Raw genomic sequence first — 20004 nt, 5'->3', positions numbered from 1 at the left:
ATATAATAGTAAGCAGCTAATTAAGGTTAGAAAATTTTTTTGGGTGGTTTGGTAAGTGTGGTGGGGGTGAGTAACTCACTTTACCCAGGTTTTGGGAAGAGCACTGTAAACTCAGACTTGCTGAGTCGCCGCCATCTTGGATCTCCGCTCGCTGCCTTTCTAAGGAAACCAAGTGGTATCAGATGGGTCAATGGGTGGAAGGTTGGCTTGTGTGATGGACTGCCCATCCAAATTACCCAATTAACAGCTGGAACTTCATTCCAGCATTCTGTATCATAATAGGGCAACATCAATCTGCATTTTGGCAGAAACCCAATAGTCAGACAGCAAAAACAAACTGCTGGCCTTTAATTGTGAAAACAGTAGACTATAAAAGTAGGGCAGTATTTCTGTAGCTACACAGGACATTAATGTAAGTACTGTAGATGGATTTGATCACTTCATTTATATGAGGCATATCCTTACATTGGAAGGTTTTTCCACAAGGTAGACTCCTCGGATAAAGATTGAGACAATACTTATTGGAAATTAGAAGAAAGAATTGAACTATTTGAAGGAGACAAGAGGTGGCCTTGATAGTTAAGATGCTGGGAGGATGTTTTCTCTCATGTGGAGAACTAGAACGAGGAGGCACGGTTCAAAGCAAAACCGAAAAGGTCTCCCATCTAAGATGGAAGCAAGGAGAAAGCTCTTCTGTTGGTCGTCTTGCTTTCCCAGTGAAAAACAGAGATTGGTCATTGCATATACTCAAACCCGAATTCAGCAGGAATGGGATTGGCAAGGAAGGGAGGCTTTATTCGGGATGATGGCAGGGAAGTGGAGTTAATGCCACAATCTCATCAGGTATTATGTTACTGACTCCCGAAGCAAGCTCCAGCAACAAGCTCCCCAGCTCATGATCTTACATTGCCTCTGCCAATCTTTTATCATTCCCCACCCTCACTACCCACCAGCAGTACCTGCATTCCCCAATACTATTTTAGCTGAATGGATGACTCTCCTTATTGCCAATGTTACCTTTAGGCAAGCTGTCTGGATTTTTTTTTTGCAAGTCCTTTCAAGATAAATATTTAGCAATTTGCCCTTTATGTACCAGAAGCTGGGGCGGGGAAGATGCCGGAGGCTGTGGAGGGAAAACAGGGCAAAGGAACACACAACAAATGGCAGGACTTTGAGAAGTTTGAAGCAACAGATGAACCTTGAAGCTTATGACCACGTACCTCCTGCATGTGGAGGACAGGTTCATAAAGGTGGTCAAAACAGGAGATATTGACCAGGCCGCCTTAGAGCACACAAGTTGAGAGGTTACATTGGAACTGGTTATTCCACATCAGCAGAACCGCATACAGTCTGGACACTGTATTACAGAAAGGATGCAATCATACCAAAGAGAGTACAGTATAGAGGAGTTGTACAGGGAGGTTACTGAGAATAGAGAACATTAACATAGAAGATTGGCTATTGGTTTCTTTAGATCAGAGGTGACCAAGGGCAATTTAACTGAGGTTCAAAATAAATTACACGGACACTTGACCGAGCAGAAACAAACTGGTTTATCTCCCATCAGCAGACTTTTGAACCAAAAACAAATGATTTGGAAAAACAGCTATCAAAGTGATATTTCACAATAGGAAGAGCAGAAATAAAACCCGGTATTGTAGAGCTGTCTGCTTTCACATCAAACTTACATTCCCATTGACTCGAATTCAAGTACAATATCAAGCAATCTGACAGGTTGCTACCAACTTAACTTGCACCACCAGAGTCAAGCACTCTCACCCCGATATTGCAGAGTATTGAGCACCATGATATGCTTTTTGAACTATTTTTATTTGCATCGAGTGGGTAATGATATAGACTCTTCAGTGTTTGACCCATATACACCCACTGAACAGAAGCGTGCGCGCACACATACGCGCGTGCACACACCTTCCTCATAGAGATGTACAGCATGGAAACAAATCCTTCAGTCGAACTTGTCCATGCTGAACAGATATCCCAACCTGATCTAGTCCCACCTGCCAGCACCCGGCCCATATGCCCCCATACCCTTCCTATTCATATACCCATCCAAATGCCTCTTAAATGTTGCAATTGTACCAGCATCCACCACTTCCTCTGGCAACTCATTCTATACCTGAACCACCCTCTGTGAAAAAGGTGCCCCTTAGGTCTCTTTTATATCTTTCCCTTCTCACCCTAAACCTATGCCTTCTAGTTCGGGACTCCCTGACCCCACAGAAAAGATTTTGCCTATTTACCCTATCCATGCCCCTCAATTTTGAAAACCTCTAAGGTCACTCCTCAGCCTCCGACGCTCCAGGGAAAACAGCCCCAGCCTGTTCAGCCTCTCCCTATAGCTCAAATCCTCCAACCCTGGCAACATCCTTGTAAATCTTTTCTGAACACTTTCAAGTTTCACAACATCTTTCCGATAGGAAGGAGACCAGATCTGCATGCAATATTCCAACAGTGGTTTAACCAATGTACTGTACAGCCGCAATATGACCTCCCAACTCCTGTACTCAATACTCTGACCAATACAGGAAAGCAAACCAAACATCACCTTCACTATCCTATCCACCTGCGACTCCACTTTCAAGGAGTTATGAACCTGCACTCCAAGGTCTCTTTGTTCAGCAACACTCCCGAGGACCTTACCATTAAATGTACAAGTGCTGCTAAGATTTGCTTTCCCAAAACACAGCACCCCGCATTTATCTGAATTACACTCTACCTGCCACTTCTCAGCCCATTGGCCCATCTGATCAAGGTCCTCACACGCAGATGACAAGCAACATGAGTTCGACTGGGACAACACCACTATTATAGGACAAGCCAAACAGAGAACAGCCAGGGAATTCCTAGAGGCATGGCACTCATCCACAGATTCAATCAATAAGCACATCGACCTGGACCCAATATACCGACCATTGCAGCGGACAGCTGGAACTGACAACCGGAAGTGGCAGATTCAAACCACTATAAATACCAGAGGAAAGATCACAGAAGTGCTTCACAGGAGGCTCCCAAGTACTGAGGATGTCACCTAGACAGGGGACGAAACGTCTGCAACACAAATTCCCAGCTCGGCGAACAGAACCACAACAGCGAGCACCCGAGCTACAAATCTTCTCCCAAACTTTGATCAAGATCCTGTTGTAATCTGAGGTAACCCTCTTCGCTGTCCACTACACCTCCAATTTTGGTGTCATCTGCAAACTTACTAACTGTACCTCTTACGCTCGCATCCAAATCATTTATGTAAATGACAAAAAGTAGAGGACCCAGCACCGATCCTTGTGGCACTCCATTGGTCACAGGCCTCCAGTCTGAAAAAAACCTTCCACCACCACTCTGCCTTCTGCCTTTGAGCCAGTTCTGTATCCAAATGGCTAGTTCTCTCTGTATTCCATGAGATCTAGCCTTGCTAATCAGTCTCCTGTGGGGAACCTTGTCGAATGTCTTACTGAAGTCCATATAGATCACATCTACTACTGTGCCCTCATCAATCCTCTTTGTTACTTCTTCAAAAAACTCAATCAAGGTTGTGAGACATGATTTCCCACGCACAAAGCCATGTTGACTATCCCTAATCAGTCCTGGCCTTTCCAAATACATGTACACTCTATCCCTCAGGATTCCCTCCAACAACTTGCCCACCGAGGTCAGGCTCACTGGTCTATAGTTCCATGGCTTGTCTTTACCACCCTTCTTAAACAGTGGCACCACGTTTGCCAACCTCCAGTCTTCTGGCACCTCACCTGTGACTATTGATGATACAAATATCTCAGCAAGAGGCCCAGCAATCACTTCTCTAGCTTCCCTCAGAGTTCTCGGGTACACCTGATCAGGTCCTGGGGATTTATCCACCTTTAACTGTTTCAAGACATCCAGCACTTCTCCCTCTGTAATCTGGACATTTTGCAAGATGTCACCATCTATTTTCCTACAGTCTATATCTTCCATATCCCTTTCCAAAGTAAATACTGATGCAAAACATTCATTTAGTATCTCCCCATTTTCTGCAGCTCCACACAAAGGCTGCCTTGCTGATCTTTGAGGGGCCCTATTCTCTCCCTAGTTACCCTTTTGTCCTTAACGTATTTGTAAAAACCCTTTGGATTCTCCTTAATTCTATTTGCCAAAGCTATGTCCCCTTTTTGCCCTCCTGATTTCCCTGTTAAGTATACTCCAACTTTCTTTATATTCTTCTAAGGATTCACCCGATCTATTCTGTCTATACCTGACATATGCTTCCTTCTTTTTCTTACCCAAACCCTCAATTTCTTTAGTCATCCAGCATTCCCTATACCGACCAGCCTTTCCTTTCACCCTAACAGGAATACACTTTCTCTGGATTCTCGTTATCTCATTTCTGAAGACATCCCATTTTCCGACCGTCCCTTTACCTGCGAACATCTGCCCCCAATCAGCTTTTGAAAGTTCTTGCCTAATACTGTCAAAATTGGCCTTTCTCCAACTTAGAACTTCAACTTTTAGATCTGGTCTATCCTCTTCCATCATTATTTTAAATTTAATAGAATTATGGCCGCTGGCCCTAAAGTGCTCCCTCACTGACCCCTCAGTCACCTGCCCCGCCTATTTCCCAAGAGTAAGTCAAATTCCGCACCTTCTCTAGTAGGTACATCCACATACTGAATCAGAAGATTATCTTGTACACACTTAACAAATTCGTCTCCATCTAAACCCTTAACACTGTGGCAGTCCCAGTCTATGTTTGGAAAGTTAAAATCCCCTACCATAACCATCCTATTATCCTTGCAGGTAGCGGAGATCACCTTACAAGTTTGTTTCTCAATTTCCCTCTGACTATTGGGGGGGGTCTATAATAAAATCCCTTTCTTATTTCTCAGTTCCACCCAAATAACCTCCCTGGATGTATTTCTGGGAATATCCTCCCTCAGCACACCTGTAATGCTATCCCTTACCAAAAAATGCCACTCCCCCTCCTCTCTTGCCTCCCTTTCTATCCTTCCTGTGGCATTTGTATCCTGGAACATTAAGAGGCCAGTCCTGCCCATTCCGGAGCCATTTTTCTGTAATTGCTGATATCCCATCCCCATGTTCCTAACCATGTCCTGAGTTCAACTGCCTTCCCTGTTAGGCCCCTTGCATTGAAATAAATACAGTTTAATTTATTAGTCCTACCTTGTCCCTGCCTGCCCTGACTGTTCCGCTCGCTCCTTTTCCCAACGTGTACCAGTCTCAGATTGATCTCTTTCCTCACTATCTCCCTGGGTCCCAGCCCCCCACCTTACTAGTTTAAATCCTCCCGAGCAGCTCTTGCAAATCTCCCTGCCAGTTTTAGTCCCCTTCCAATTTAGGTGCAACCTGTCCTTCTTGTACAGGTCACTTCTACCCCAAAAGAGATTCCAATGATCCAAAAATGTGAATCCTTCTCCCATACACCAGCTCCTCAGCCATGCATTCATCTGCTCTATCCTCCTATTCCTACCCTCACTAGCTCGTAGCACTAGGAGTAATCCAGATATTACTACTCTCGAGGACCTTTTTAAAATTCTGCCTAACTCTCTGTAATCTCCCTTCAGAGTCTCAACCTTTTCCCTTCCAATGTCGTTGGTTCCAATGTGGACAATGACCTCTTGCTGGCCCCTCTCCCGTGAGAACATTCTGCACCCTCTCTGAGAGACATCCTTGATCCTGGCACCAGGGAAAGAACACACCATTCTGATTTTTCTCTGCTGGCCACAGAAACGTCTGTCTGTACTTCGACTACAGAATCCCTGAATACAATTGATCTCTTGGAAGCCAACGAACCCCTTGTTGCATTAGAGCCAATCTCTATACCAGAAACTTGGCTGTTCGTGCTACGTTCTCCTGAGAATCCATCACCCCCAAAATTTTCCCAAACAGCACATCTGCTTGAAATGGGTACATCCACAAAAGACTCCTGTACTAGCTGCCGACCTCTCTCACCTTTTCTGGAGTTAACCCATCTATGTGACTGTATCTGTGACTTTCCCCCCTTCCTATAACTGCCATCCATCACATACTGTTGCTGTTGCAAATTCCTTATTGCTTCCAACTGTCTCTCCAACCGATCCGTTCGATCTGATAAATGCTGTTGGAGACGAATCTTATGGCAGACATAATCCGCAGTAACCCTTAAGCTCTCTTTAAATGCCCACATCTGACAAGCAGTACATATCACTCTACTAAAGGTAATTTTTGCTCCTTCACAATCTGCAGACCCAGAAAGTAACACCGTCTTATTCCTCTACAAAACACTGCCCCAGGTTAAATTAATAGCTATGGCTTATATTTTAAGTTTAATCAACAGACATATCTCAAAACCATATAATTAAGAAAGAACCCACTCTACTCACTATTGCAGCCTTTCTGTTGGACACACTTAAAACAACGATTGACTTATCTGATTCTGTGCTGTGAACTTCACCCAAACAGGTTCCTCCAAGATTAGTTGTGAATGTCACTGTTTGTTAATTTTCCTAGATGCACTCCGATGTCCAATGATACATGAATTCAAAACAGCAAAAGCAGTAACTGTGCAGTCTCTCTCTCTCTCTCTCTCTCTCCTGCACTGTCCTCACCATGTGCTTCCTTTGTCTGTTCTTCTTCCTTTTAAAACTGCTGTGTTTTGACTTTTTGTTTCCTAAGTTCCAACACAATGCAACAGCTCATAAAACAGTAATTGCTGCTCCTGGAATTCGAGGAAATCACCTCCAATCCCTAAAATACCTCAAAAAAAAGAAGCAGCTGTTACAGCCAGAAATTTTTCCCATCCTCCATCTTGGATGACCCAGAATCGCATTAAAGACGTTTCTCAAAAGTTCATCTCAGCATAAAACATGCTCATATTCATTGGTGCTGTCTGTTAGTGCAAACCAAACCTCCTTTTTCTGACAGATCAATCATTATGATAACACAAAGGGTAGCTTTGTGAATTGAAGAACACTGGTTAAAGGCGGCTGCTTTGTTTCATTTGCTAGCATCCCAACATGTTGACCTCACACAGAAATCATGTGAGGAGCAAGGAAAATCAAGAGTTGGAGATGCCGGTGTTGGACTGGGGTGTACAAAGTTAAAAATCACACAACACCAGGTTATAGTCCAACAGGTTTAATTGGAAGCACACTAGCTTTCGGAGGACAACCACCTGATGAAGGAGTGGCACTCCAAAAGCTAGTGTGCTTCCAATTAAACCTGTTGGGACTATATACTGGTGTTGTGTGATTTTTAACAAGGAAAATCAAAATAAAGACAAATATTGACTTGGGGAGAGAAAGGTTCCAGTATTTCTTCTTTTCCCATTTTAGCTGACGGGACCAGATCACAGCTAACCTGGTAGAAAAACACTGGGAAGCTGTCCTAAAGAACTTTCCTGCTCGGAGATCTTTCATTCCACGAGGCCATTGCATGTTGTAAGTTTGCTCGCTGAGCTGGTAAATTTGTTCTCAGACATTTTGTCACCATGCTCGGTAACATCATCAGTGAGCCTTCAATGAAGCGCTGGTGTTCGGTTCTGCTTTCTATTTATGCGCCTTGGGGTCTGTCGTGGTGGGTGATGTCACCTCCGGTTCTTTTTCTGAGAGGTTGGTAAATAGGGTGCAAATTGATAGATTTGTTAATGGAGATCCGGTTTGAATGCCAGATCTCCAGGAATGCCCATGTGTGTCTTTGTTTAGCCTGACCCAGGATGGATGGATGGTCCCAATGGAACTGGTGTCCCTCGTTGTCTGTGTGTATGGATACCTGGTCATGTCCTTTTGGTGGCTAGCTGGTGCTCATGTATCCTGGTAGCTAGTTTCCTGTTCATCTGTCCAACGTAATGTTTGCTGCAGTCCTTGCCGGATATTTTGTATGTGATGCATGTTATGCTGGTTGGTGGCACGGGGTCCTTTAAATTCATCAAGCGCTGTTTCAGTGTGGTGAAAGGTTTGTGGGCTACCACGATGCCCAAGGGCTGGAGTACTCCGGTCATCATCTCAGCGATATCTTTAATAGATGGCAGGGTGGCTAGAGTCACTGGGTGTGCTGTGGCTTCTTGTTTAGGTTTGTTGTACCACATGGCAGTAGTCTCAGGGACTGGCAAACCTGAACTCCATGCTGACACTTTGGGGTCACCTTCAAATCCCACCATGGCAAATGGTGAAATTTAAGTTCTGAAATAAAACATAAGCTAATCCAAAGACAAACATTGGTGATTCTTGGAAAAATCCATCTCGTTCACTCATATCTTATAGGGAAGGAAATCTGTTGCCTTTACTTTTTTTAAAAACTTTCTTTATTCAGATGTGAGATCTGGCCGTCGCTGGCTGGGCTAGTATTTATTGCCCTGTCCCTAGATGCCCTTGAGAAGGTGGGGGGTGAGCTACCTTCTTGAACCATTGCCATTCACCTGCTGTGGGTTGACCTAAAAAACCCTTAAGGGAGGGAATTCCAGGATTTTGACCCAGCGACAGTGAAGGAACAGTGATATATTTCCAAGCCAGGATGGTGAGTGTATTGGAGGGGAACTTGAAGGTTGTGATGTTTCTACATATCCGCTACCCCTTGTCCATCGCGATGGAAGTGGTTGTGAGTTTGGAAGGTGGTGCCTGAAGATCTTGCTGTCTTGGACTCACGGCAACTGAATCTATCTATTAACAAAAATTAACAAGGAAAGGGAGTCAAACATTCAAAGTCAATCCCACTGGGGCTCTGGAGCAGGCACTAAAACGAACTGCAGATTGTATGAATAAATGAGAAAACGGAGAAGAAAGAAGTTCAGAACATCGGTCCTTCCAACCCTGTCCACCCGGGCACCCACCCCCTGCTCCACCCAGGCACCCAGCCCCCGCTCCACACTGGGCCTTGACTCCAGACTGAGCCAGTCTTTACCTCAAGACTCTGGAGCTTGGGAGACTACTCTGGAATCACCTCAAATCTGGAAGCTCAGGCTGAGGCCATGCCAGGCAGGGAAAAACCATCATGGGTCGTTGGTAATGTAAATAGAACATGATGGAAAAATGCAGCACTGAAACATTAACTCTTGTTTCTCCACACAGATTCTGCCTGATCTCCCGGGTATTTCCAGCATTTCAAAGTTTTATTTTCAATTCCCGGCATCTACACTATTTTGCTTTTATATTAACATATTGGCGGGGGCGGGGGGGTGCGGGGAGAAATATGGTTTGAGGATAGGGTGGGTGCATGGGCACATAGAATGGAGGAAATTATTTTGAATACGATAATCCTATTAACTCCTATACTCCTGCCATCAGTAAGCATCTGTTTCCCATTGTAATTAAAATCAAACATGTTCTGTCGACACAAACATATGTGGTCATTCCTGTTTTCTTAATTTTGCAAAGATGTGCACCATAAACAGAGCAGCAGCATTATTACTCTCAACTCTCGAATCCACTAAAATAAACAAGCTGCAGATCACTATTTTCCTTTAATCACACGATCAATGGCTGATTGACCACACATTTTTTTTATTCCATGCCCTGCAGATAAACTAGATCACTAGGCCTGAGCCCTGGAGACAGCCAAGACTTCAATCTGCCGGATACAGAGAAAAAGTTTCACTGGGGACAGATCTTCACTCAAAGTTCTTAAAGGTAAATTTAACTAGGTGGACATGACATATAAAAATGTCCATAAATTGAAGTTGCACGATTTTTTAAAATAAGATTCCCTACAGTGTGGAAACAGGCCATTTGGCCCAACAAGTTCACACCGACCCTCTGAAGAGTATCCCACCCAGACCCATTCCTCTACCCTATTACTCTAGATTTCCCCAGACTAATGCACCTAATGTACACACCCCTGAACACTATGGGTAATTTAGCATGGCCAATTTCCTGACGAATTCATCATTGGGCTGTGGGTGGAAACCAGAGCACCTGGAGGAAACCCACGCAAACACGGGGAGAATGTGCAAACTCCACACAATCATCCAGAGCAGGTCCCTGGAGCTGGGAGGCAGCAGTGCCAACCACAGAGCCACCGTGCCATCCCTTACCTTGCTGACTAAAACATTAATACTCTAAACTGTGAATTTGCGTCACTTTAATTCTTGTCTCTGTTACTTCACACTCTTTTGATTTTAATTTAATGTTTACATCCTTGACGTCTCCAATGATTAACTGTTTGGGATAATTCCACGCCGGTGCACAATTGCCGACTGCAGTTCTGAATGTTCTCCCTATGATGTGCAGTCTATGCATCAATGGATGAGCTCTCTATTCTCCCAGAACAAATCAAAGACAGTGACTGCCATCTCAAGGCATAGGATAAATAACCTGTACTTCTAACGGAACTAGAGATCATACCTGACCTACAGCTATAAAAACAGACACACAGTATAAGCTCATTGTTATGCAGACAAAAAAATATCCCAAAGGAGAAGTCATCCTATACAAATCTGGGACAGGAAATCAATCCAATACTAACAACCTAAACAAAACCTTATACGGAAAGCTGCATGCTTCTTTAACGCGGCTAAAATTTCCTTTATTTATTAATGTAAAACAGATAACTAGTTTATCATCCCATGAAAGAACTCACTGCTTGAAAGTCAATTTATGTGGGTGTTCATCTTTCGCCTATTCAGAAACTTGTGACACCATTGTCCTCAGAACCCAGAACGTTATATTATACAGGACAGACTACATGACAAAGATTCTGGATCAGTGGTGCTGGAAGAGCACAGCAGTTCAGGCAGCATCAGAGGAGCAGTAAAATCGACGTTTCGGGCAAAAGCCCTTCATCAGGAATAAAGGCAGAGAGCCCGAAGGGTGGAGAGATAAGCTAGAGGAGGGTGGGGAGTGGGGAGAAAGTGGCATAGAGTACAATAGGTGAATGGGGAGGGGACGAAGGTGATAGGTCAGGGAGGATGGTGGAGTGGAGAGGTAGAAAAGAAGATAGGCAGGTAGGACAAGTCATGGGGACAGTGCTGAGCTGGAAGTTTGGAACTAGGGTGAGGTGGGGGAAGGGGAAATGAGAGGAAATTGTTGAAGTCCACATTGATGCCCTGGGGTTGATTGTTCCGAGGCGGAAGATGAGGCATTCTTCCTCCAGGCATCTGGTGGTGAGGGAACGGCGCTGAAGCAGGCCCAGGATCTCCATGTCCTCAGCAGAGTGGGAGGGGGAATTGAAATGTTGGGCCACAGGGCAGTGTGGTTGATTGGTGTGTGGATGTCCCGGAGATGTTCCCTAAAGCGCTCTGCTAGGAGGAGTCCAGTCTCCCCAATGTAGAGGAGACCGCATCGGGAGCAACGGTTACAATAAATTATATTGGTGGATGTGCAGGTAAAACTTTGATGGAAGTGGAAGACTTCTTTACGACCTTGGATAGAGGTGAGGGAGGTGGTGTGGGCACAGGTTTTGCAATTCCTGCGGTGGCAGGGGAAGGTGCCAGGATGGGAGGGTGGGTTGTAGGGGGGGCGTGGACCTGACCAGATAGTCACGGAGGGAACGGTCTTTGCGGATGGCGGAAAGGGGTGGGGAGGGAAATATATCCCTGGTGGTGGGGTCTTTTTGGAGGTGGCGGAAATGTCGGCAGATGATTTGGTTTATGCGAAGGTTAGTAGGGTGGAAGGTGAACACCAGGGGCATTCTGTCCTTGTTACGGTTGGAGGGGTGGGGTCTGAGGGCGGAGGTGTGGGATGTGGGCGAGATGCGTTGGAGGGCATCTTTAACCAAGTGGGAAGAGAAATTGCGGTCTCTAAAGGTGGAGGCCATCTGGTGTGTTTGTGGTGGAACTGGCCCTCCAGGGAGCAGATACGGTGGAGGCGGAGGAATTGGGAATACGGGATGGCATTTTTGCAAGAGGAAGAGGTATAATCCAGGTAGCTGTGGGAGTCGGTGGGTTTGTAAAAAATGTCAGTGTCAAGTTGGTCGTCATTAATGGAGATGGAGAAGTCCAGGAAGGGGAGGGAGGTGTCAGAGATGGTCCAGGTAAATTTAAGGTCAGGGTGGAATGTATTGGTGAAGTTGATGAATTGCTCAACCTCCTCGCAGGAGCACGAGGTGGTGCCAATGCAGTCATCAATGTAGCGGAGGAAGAGGTGGGGAGTGGTGCCAGTGTAATTCTGGAAGATCGACTGTTCAACGTAACCAACAAAGAGGCAGGCATAGCTGGGGCCCACACGTGTGCCCATGGCTACCCCTTTGGTCTGGAGGAAGTGGGAGGATTCGAAGGAGAAATTGTTAAGGGTGTGGAATCTGGTTTCCAGCGTCTGCAGTCATTGTTTTTACCTACATGACAAAGAACCTATTGAATTCTGTTGTTCCTGTGCAAATATGCACAAACTGAAGATTCACCATTAAAATTACTCTCCTGTTTAAAATGAGAAGTACAGTAAATTTTTTGAATAACCGTCACCAATGGGACCAGGCGTGTGCTGGTTGATCATGAGTTCTGCACAGTCAATGTAAAACACACACTAAGTTATAGTAACTTAATGCAGCTGGTATACACATCAGCATTATAAATTTATTTACAGTATGAATCCCTTAATAATAATGCAACCTTGCTTTAAATAAAAATTACCAGCAGAGAACCTTCTCATGTACATCCTCAACTGACTACTCAGATGTCATGGTATTTGAGGAGAAATTGACTTGAAATTAAATAGACCGCCGACATTTTGTGTGGCCATTTAATTGAACAAGAATATTTACATTGAAGTAAATACACTAAAAACCATAATAATTGAACAGGATAATAAAGTAATCTTTGCAATAGTTGAGGGTTTTTTTTTTCTGATTTATCAAGAATACCAGTTCACAAAGTTTGCTGGATCACAGTAGGAGACAACTTAGGGAGGACGGGATGCTGCGGAAAAAAATCAACATATCACTTCCTTTAAAAAGGTAGATCTTGTTACACACACACCTGAGCAGGCTGGGGCGGTTTTCCCTGGAGGGGCATGGATGAGGTAAATAGGCAAAGTCTCTTCCCTGGGGTCAGGGAGTCCAGAACTAGAGGGCATAGGTTTAGGGTGAGAGAGGGGAAAGATATAAAAGAGACCTAAGGGGCAACTTTTTCACACAGAGGGTGGTACAGGTATGGAATGTGCTGCCAGAGGAAGTGGTGGAGACTGATACAATTGCAACATTTAAGAGGCATTTGGATGGGCATATGAATAGGAAGGATTTGGAGGGATATGGGCCAGGTGCTGGTAAGTGGGATTAGATTGGGTTGGGACATCTGGTCAGCATGGACAGGTTGGGCCGAAGGGTCTGGTTTCATGCTGTACATCTCTATGACTCAATAACTACTTTCTTCCTATCTCTCAAAGCTTTGCCAAATACCCATTATTTCAGATCTCATTGAAATGGAGAGATATTTTGATGTCACAAGTTGGAATTCTCTTCCTCAGCTGGCTGGGGAGGCTGGATCAGTTGTTGATTTTAAATTTCAGAGAGATAAATGTTTCTAAAGTCAAGGTGTTACATGATATGGGTCAAAGGCAGGTATATGGAGTAAGACCACAGATCAGCCATGATTTCAGTAACTTTATAGAATCCTTACAGTACAGAAAGAGGCCATGCAGCCCATCGATTTTACACCAACCCTCCAAAGAGCATCCCACCCAGACACACACCCGTACCCTATCCCTGCAATCTTGCATTTCCCATGGCTAATCCAACTTGCCTGCATGTCCTTGGACATTATGGGCAATTTAGCATGGCTAACCTGCACATCTTTGGACTGAGAGCAGAAACTGGAGCACCCAGAGGAAACCCACGCAGACATGGGGAGAATGTGCAAACTCCAAACAAACAGTTGCCCGAGGGCGGCATTGAACCCAGGTCCCTGGTCCTGTGAGGTGAAGTGTCACCCCCAAATCATACTGAATGGAAGAACAGGCTTGAGGGGCTGAATGCCTACTCCTCCTCTTAACTTTCTGCAGAAGCAGAACAACCATCCTCCGATACAGCTCCTGTAGCTCCAAAAATAGGAACAACTAACAAAAATGTCCCTTTTGCACCGATGAGGAGAGTAGTTCACAAAAAAAGCACCTCACATGATGGTAGTGCACATCCCATTTGACTATGTGGTCACAATCAATATATCCTTGTCAACTGATGAAAATGGAAAGGTAATCTGACTTACATACCCCAGGATCTGGGCTTGCTCTGTGGTATGAGACCAAGTTACATAACTAAGAGTGGGAGGTGGCGTTAGAAAGGAGATTAACTAAACTAAGCAGGCTAAACTGTGGCAGATGGAGTTCAATGCAAGGAAGTGGAAAGTCATCCATGTTCAGCACAAGACTGAAAAATCAGACTTACTTTAAATGCAGAGGCACTAGAAACGACTGAGCAGCGAAGGAATTTCAATGTCTGCATAGACAGATCACAGAAAGCTAATGCACAAATACAGAAAGTAATTTAAACAGCTTAAGGAACGTCAGCCTTCATCTTAAATGAGCCGGAATAAGAAATGGAGAACTTATGCTTCAGTGGTTTCGGGATCCCCAGCTCCCCTCTGGAGTGTTGTATTCATTTGGGGAACCACATACTCCATGAGAATTCATTGGGTTTGGAGACAGACTCAATAGAAGGTTAGCAGAGTAAAATCACAAGGGTCGGTTCATATTCTGTATGAGTTTAGATAATCGAAAGGCAATCTTACAGAGGCAGATTCACAAAATGGCCAAATAGAATCTATACTGAGCAGCTAATCATGTGGTGCGGGGAGCAATCTTAAAATCAAAGATTGAAAATTAGGGATTTCCAAGTGATTTCAACCAATTAGTGATTTAAAATCAATTTTCAAATAAAGAAAATAGCAAAGTGTTGCGGACATTAATTCTCCCACTCAAAAAGATGCTGGGCCAATTGAAATTTGCAAGCAGACTGTTGGGATTTGTTATAAGGATGGGAGATGGAAAAATTGAAGGAGGGTGGGTCATTGACCTTGACATACATGATCAAACCACATGGTGGAACTAGATGAAGAGGCTGCATAGTCTGTTCCAACTCCCCTCTTCATTATTTCTTTAGAGAGGAGACTGCTTTAAGAAGAAGCTTTGAAAATGTTGTATATGAACTATTACAGAACAGAAAGAACTTTTAATTGCACCTGATCACACTGAAGTTTTAATCTTCTTAGCTTCCCACACCACATGCTGCTATTCAATAAAAGATAAAAGGGATGAATATGCGTGAGTCAGCTTTCAGAGAAGTTCATGGCATAAGATGGAGTTAGTAACAGGATTCCACCCTTAACCACACAGAGTCTCCGAACAGCAACTGGAAAGCCACAACATTATTACACCCACAATACTTTTCATTAAGCTCCCAGCATGTCCATTTGTCACCGATAATTTAATTTAAAGATGTATTATATCTTTCCACAGAAAGCACGAAGAGAGATCTTGTGCCTGACGGGATAACTTCCCAGCAGCATTTCCCACGATTATAGCTCAGAACTGAAACAGACCAGTTATGCCAACTGGCCCCTGCCAGGGTTTGTTCCACATGGAGTTCCTCTTTTTAAACTCATCACCAGCTCTTCCTTTCTCCCACATGTATTTATCTGATTTTTCCCTTGCACCTTATTTGTCTGACTGAATTATACAACTTTGGCAAATTAAACACGCTTACCACACAGAGTTCCTCCCGTGATCCCTGCCTCCTACATTATGGCCTTCGTTTTGGAATCTCAACAAGTGACAAAACCTTCTCTAATGTTCCGCCTGTCGAATCCATTCTTAACAAAAAAAAGCCTGGAAATACTCAGCAAGACATGCAGCATCTGTGGAGAGGTACAGAACCAATGGTTCAAGTCAGTGGCTTTTCATCAGAATCAAAGAAGCACTGACTCCACTTCCTCTTGATAGATGCTGTTGGACCCAATGTATAATTCTAGCACCGACAATATTTTGCTTCTGAACCTATCCATAAGCCTGAAGACATTTGATAGGGGTCAACCCTCAATATTCTCTTTCTGCACCAGTGGGTCAATTGACTAACCTAAATAATTATAATCTCTTTACTCCTGGTATCATCATTGCAAACCCTTTCCCCCATCTTACAGTTATAGAATCACAGAGATGGTACAGCACGGAAACTCTTTGATGCAATTCATCCATGCTGACCGGACATCCTAAAAATTAATCTAGTCCTATTTGCCAGCATTTGGCCCATATCCTTCCAAACCCTTTCTATTCATAAACCCATCTAGATGCTGTTTATATGTTGTAATTGGACCAACCTTCACCATTTCCTCTGGCAGCTCATTCCATACACGTACCACTTTCTGTGTGAAAATGTTGCCCCTTAGGTCTCTTTTATATCTTTCCTCTCTCACCCTCAACCTATGTCTTCTAGTTCTGGAGTCCCCCACCCAAGGGAAGAGACCCTGTCTATTTACCCTATCCATGCCCTTCATGATCTTATAAACCTCTATGTATATGGAAACAAGAATTGTGAGCAGTTGGTCTATTCAAGGTTCTACATACATCTAAAATAACCGCCCCATTTTTGAATTTTACCCCTCGAGGGATAAATCACAATATTTTGCTTGAATATGTCTAGTTTTGGAGCTAGAGTTGTACAAATCTGTATCTCTAAATTTCCTTGCTCTGCCACACACTTGGGCAGTTATTTTCCAAGGAGCCTGTGGTCTTCTGGTTCCACTGACTAATTTTAGAGCTAGAGGCAGAGAAAACAATTTGTCCATTCATACCGAATTGAAGCTGGGCTCCTCCACTGGGGGTTGATAGGTGGGGATGTCCAACTTGAGCCAAGGTGGTTTCTTCCTTTGTAAGCTGCTCGTACTATCACGGCGTTCGTCAGACATCTTCCCGGTTTAAAGCTGGAGTCTGTTGGAGAGAAAAGGGAGACATTTTCTTCATCACACGCCATCATGGTTATATTTCCCCCTTATTGACAAGTACATGATAGCTAAAGATTTCAAAGGGAACAAGGACTCAACATTAGGAATTTTGCCCTCCCCAGGGTTGGTGAAATGGGCAGCACTTGAGCGACTTGAGCCTGGCGAGAACTCGACTTCACTTCATCAATTAAGTGCTGAGCTAGAAGGTCCACTGGAGTCTCTTGACTCACTACGGCCACCTTTTGGATTAAATTAAGGCCTTCCTCACCACCAGCCCAGTCATCTGAGGGAAGTGGTGGGGAGGGTAACTTTCTCACTGGGTTTTTGGGGGCTAGGGGCTGCATTTGCCTCAATCCAGAGGTACCGACAGGAAGAAGAAGGGTGGACTCTGATAGTCACCTTACCCCACCCTCTTCCACTCTCCCCAACTGCCCTTCCACTGAAGAATGCATCCTCCCCCACGCACCCAAGAGGCAAAAGAATATCCCTCTTGCTGGTTGCACCCACTGAAGACTGGGTCTCGACCAACTGTCTTCAGGAGACCAAAGCTGCCAACCTTGGATTGGCCAGTAGATCTTTGCAGGGAGGGATTCCAAAGCCAAGCCCTGCAATAGGCCAAGAAGCTTGCTGATGACCTTTGAATTATTAGCACTCCGAGCTGATTGGCTTGCGATCCCAGTCACCATGCATGCCTCCAACCACACCTAGACAGCCAATTACAGCTTAGCTTTCCTGTTGATGTAACCAATGATCTCTGTCACTTCCCATCCCCTCTCCCCTCAAGCCCAAATCAAACAACTTCTTCAGCTTCCGTGGATTCCGTACTGACAGTGTACACCCCTCGTTTTTCTAATGCTCTCAGAGCACAACTTGGCCATGAGACCTTATTCCAACTAAACTGCTGACCAAATCTCTGGTCTTGATTCGCACACAAGCTGATCATGTTGTGACCTCTTGGGTCCTGTCCCAATCCCCTTCAAAACTGCCGACAGTAATCCACTCTTCAGAAAGTCAACTTTGACAGACTGACACTCCTGCTTCACTCTCCTCAAATGTATTATTCACCTCTGAAATCCACAAGATTGCAATCTAGGTTTGTTCAAGATATCGTTTCAGTTGCATAACACTGACACCTTTTGTTATAAATTCTGTGGCTTATGGTCTGCTCCACAGCCAGCTGATGAAGGAGCAGCACTCTGAAAGCTCGTAGTCCCAAATAAACCTGTTGGACTATAACGTGGTATTGTGTGAATTTTAACTTCTCCTCCACTACACTTTGCATTTCATCAATGTGTCACATGTTTCCTGATGAGGCCATAGATTCATTCAGGTTACAGCAACGGTCTGCCACAGAGCAGGGGAGAGACACAGAGAGAGAGAGCGCGAGACACAGAGAGAGAGAGAGACACACACACACACACACAGAGACAGACAGACACAGACAGAGAGAGACAGACAGTGAGAGACACACACACACACACACACACACAGAATGAAACTGAGAGAAACAAACAGAGGGACAGCAAGAGGGGAATAGGGTGGAGGGGGTGGAAGTGGAGTGGGGCAAGTGAAAGTGTGAAGGGAAGTGGAATGAGTGAAGGGGTGGAGAATGTAAGGGTGAGTATGTGAAAAGGGATAAATGGGGACAGTGCAAGATGGGTACATGATGGGGTGTGGATGGGGGATGATATATGAATGAGAGTGAGGGTTCTGAAGGACAAGGGAGGAGAGCAAAACTACAAAAGGAGTCAGGGAGACAAAACAGTTTCATATTGTGACCTGTTTTCCTAAGCAGCCTGTTCAGAGATGTTATTCTCCACATCTGGAGCAGGTGGGTCTTGAATCCAGAAGAGAGTCATAGAGATGTACAGCATGGAAACAGACCCTTCGGTCCAACCCGTCCATGCCGACCAGATATCCCAACTTAATCTAGTCCCACCTGCCAACACCCGGCCCATATCCCTCCAAACCCTTCCTATTCATATACCCATCGAAATGCCTTTTGGGGAGCCTCGTTTGAATCTGCTCTACTTGATGTAAAACCATTTCTGTCATGAAGCAGTTTGAATTATGCAGTAATTCCAATTAAGCAATTGAACTGAAACTCCACAGGAGATTTGTGGTGCTAAATGAAATCTAATTATCCAATAATTTGAATTAAGTCTAGCTTAAAGAGGTATAGTCTTACACACCACATGCTTTGAATAACTTAAATTAAGAGGAAAAATCATGCAGGAATGGATTGTATTGCACAAGCTCAACTCTGGACCACAACTGAATGTATCAACCCCCCTTCCAATGTGTGGAAATGTGAATCAGAGCAGGGACAGACTATTCGGCCCTTCAACTCTGCTATAAATATTAACAATACCAAGTAACAATAGTTTGGGAGCAGAGACATACAGAACCTTAAAAAGGCGACAGGTTTATATGGAGGATCTGGATCAGCGCAGGCTTGGAGGGTCGAAGGGCCCGTTCCTGCACTGTAATTTTCCTTATTCTAACAGATCACATCGCGACCTTAACTCCAATTTCCTGATCCCCAGTAACCCCTTGGCTAGTCTTGAACCTACAACCTCTGTCTTGGGAATAGAGCTCTGGTGAAGAGTCATCTAGACTCAAAACATCAGCTTACTTTCTCTCCATGGATGCTGTCTAACCTACTGCGATCTCCAGCATTCATTGTTTCCAGTACAGATTCCAGCATCGGCATTAATTTGCTCCTATCTCTGCCTTGGGAATAGATCATGATTATGCCCTCTCATTGGCTGGGGAAGAAAGAGTTCCACAGATCCACAGAAAAACCGCACGTGTCTTAGATCGACCATTTGTCTTCAAACTCTCACCAGGTCGTATCTTTCTCAGAAAGAATAGCATCTTTTCAGACTCCACCTTGTGAAATCCCTTCAGGATCTTTGTACGCTTCACTAGTCAATTTTTGAAACACTAATATATACTGGTCCCTTCCACTTCTTCCAGAGCTGGCTTGTTTAGAAAGAAGACTTCTCCCCAAATCGTTGATAACTACCCTCTCAACCACCATTTCCAGCCTTTGGTCATGCCTGCACCTCTAACATTTCAGTTGTGATTTGGCCATTTCCTTACCTCTGAGTCACTTTCCCACTACTTCAGAAAACCTTTTACATAGAGTCACAGAG

General features: G+C 44.4%; 1 protein-coding gene across 5 annotated transcripts in view; it reads right to left on the bottom strand.

Annotated features, from left to right (window-relative positions):
* Window positions 1-20004, bottom strand: part of LOC132825531 (inactive rhomboid protein 1-like) — a 366299-nt gene that overhangs the window by 130743 nt on the left and 215552 nt on the right. For all 5 annotated transcript variants that reach the window (XM_060840891.1, XM_060840892.1, XM_060840894.1 and 2 more), the window contains one exon: window positions 16697-16832. In XM_060840891.1, coding sequence (XP_060696874.1) covers window positions 16697-16810 — 114 coding nt within the window. In that variant the 5' untranslated portion in view covers window positions 16811-16832. The remainder of the gene's footprint in view (window positions 1-16696; window positions 16833-20004) is intronic.

This window comes from Hemiscyllium ocellatum, chromosome 20 (assembly GCF_020745735.1).
Source record: "Hemiscyllium ocellatum isolate sHemOce1 chromosome 20, sHemOce1.pat.X.cur, whole genome shotgun sequence".
NCBI classification, from domain to species: domain Eukaryota; kingdom Metazoa; phylum Chordata; class Chondrichthyes; order Orectolobiformes; family Hemiscylliidae; genus Hemiscyllium; species Hemiscyllium ocellatum.
This window is presented reverse-complemented; position numbering and strand designations above follow the sequence as displayed.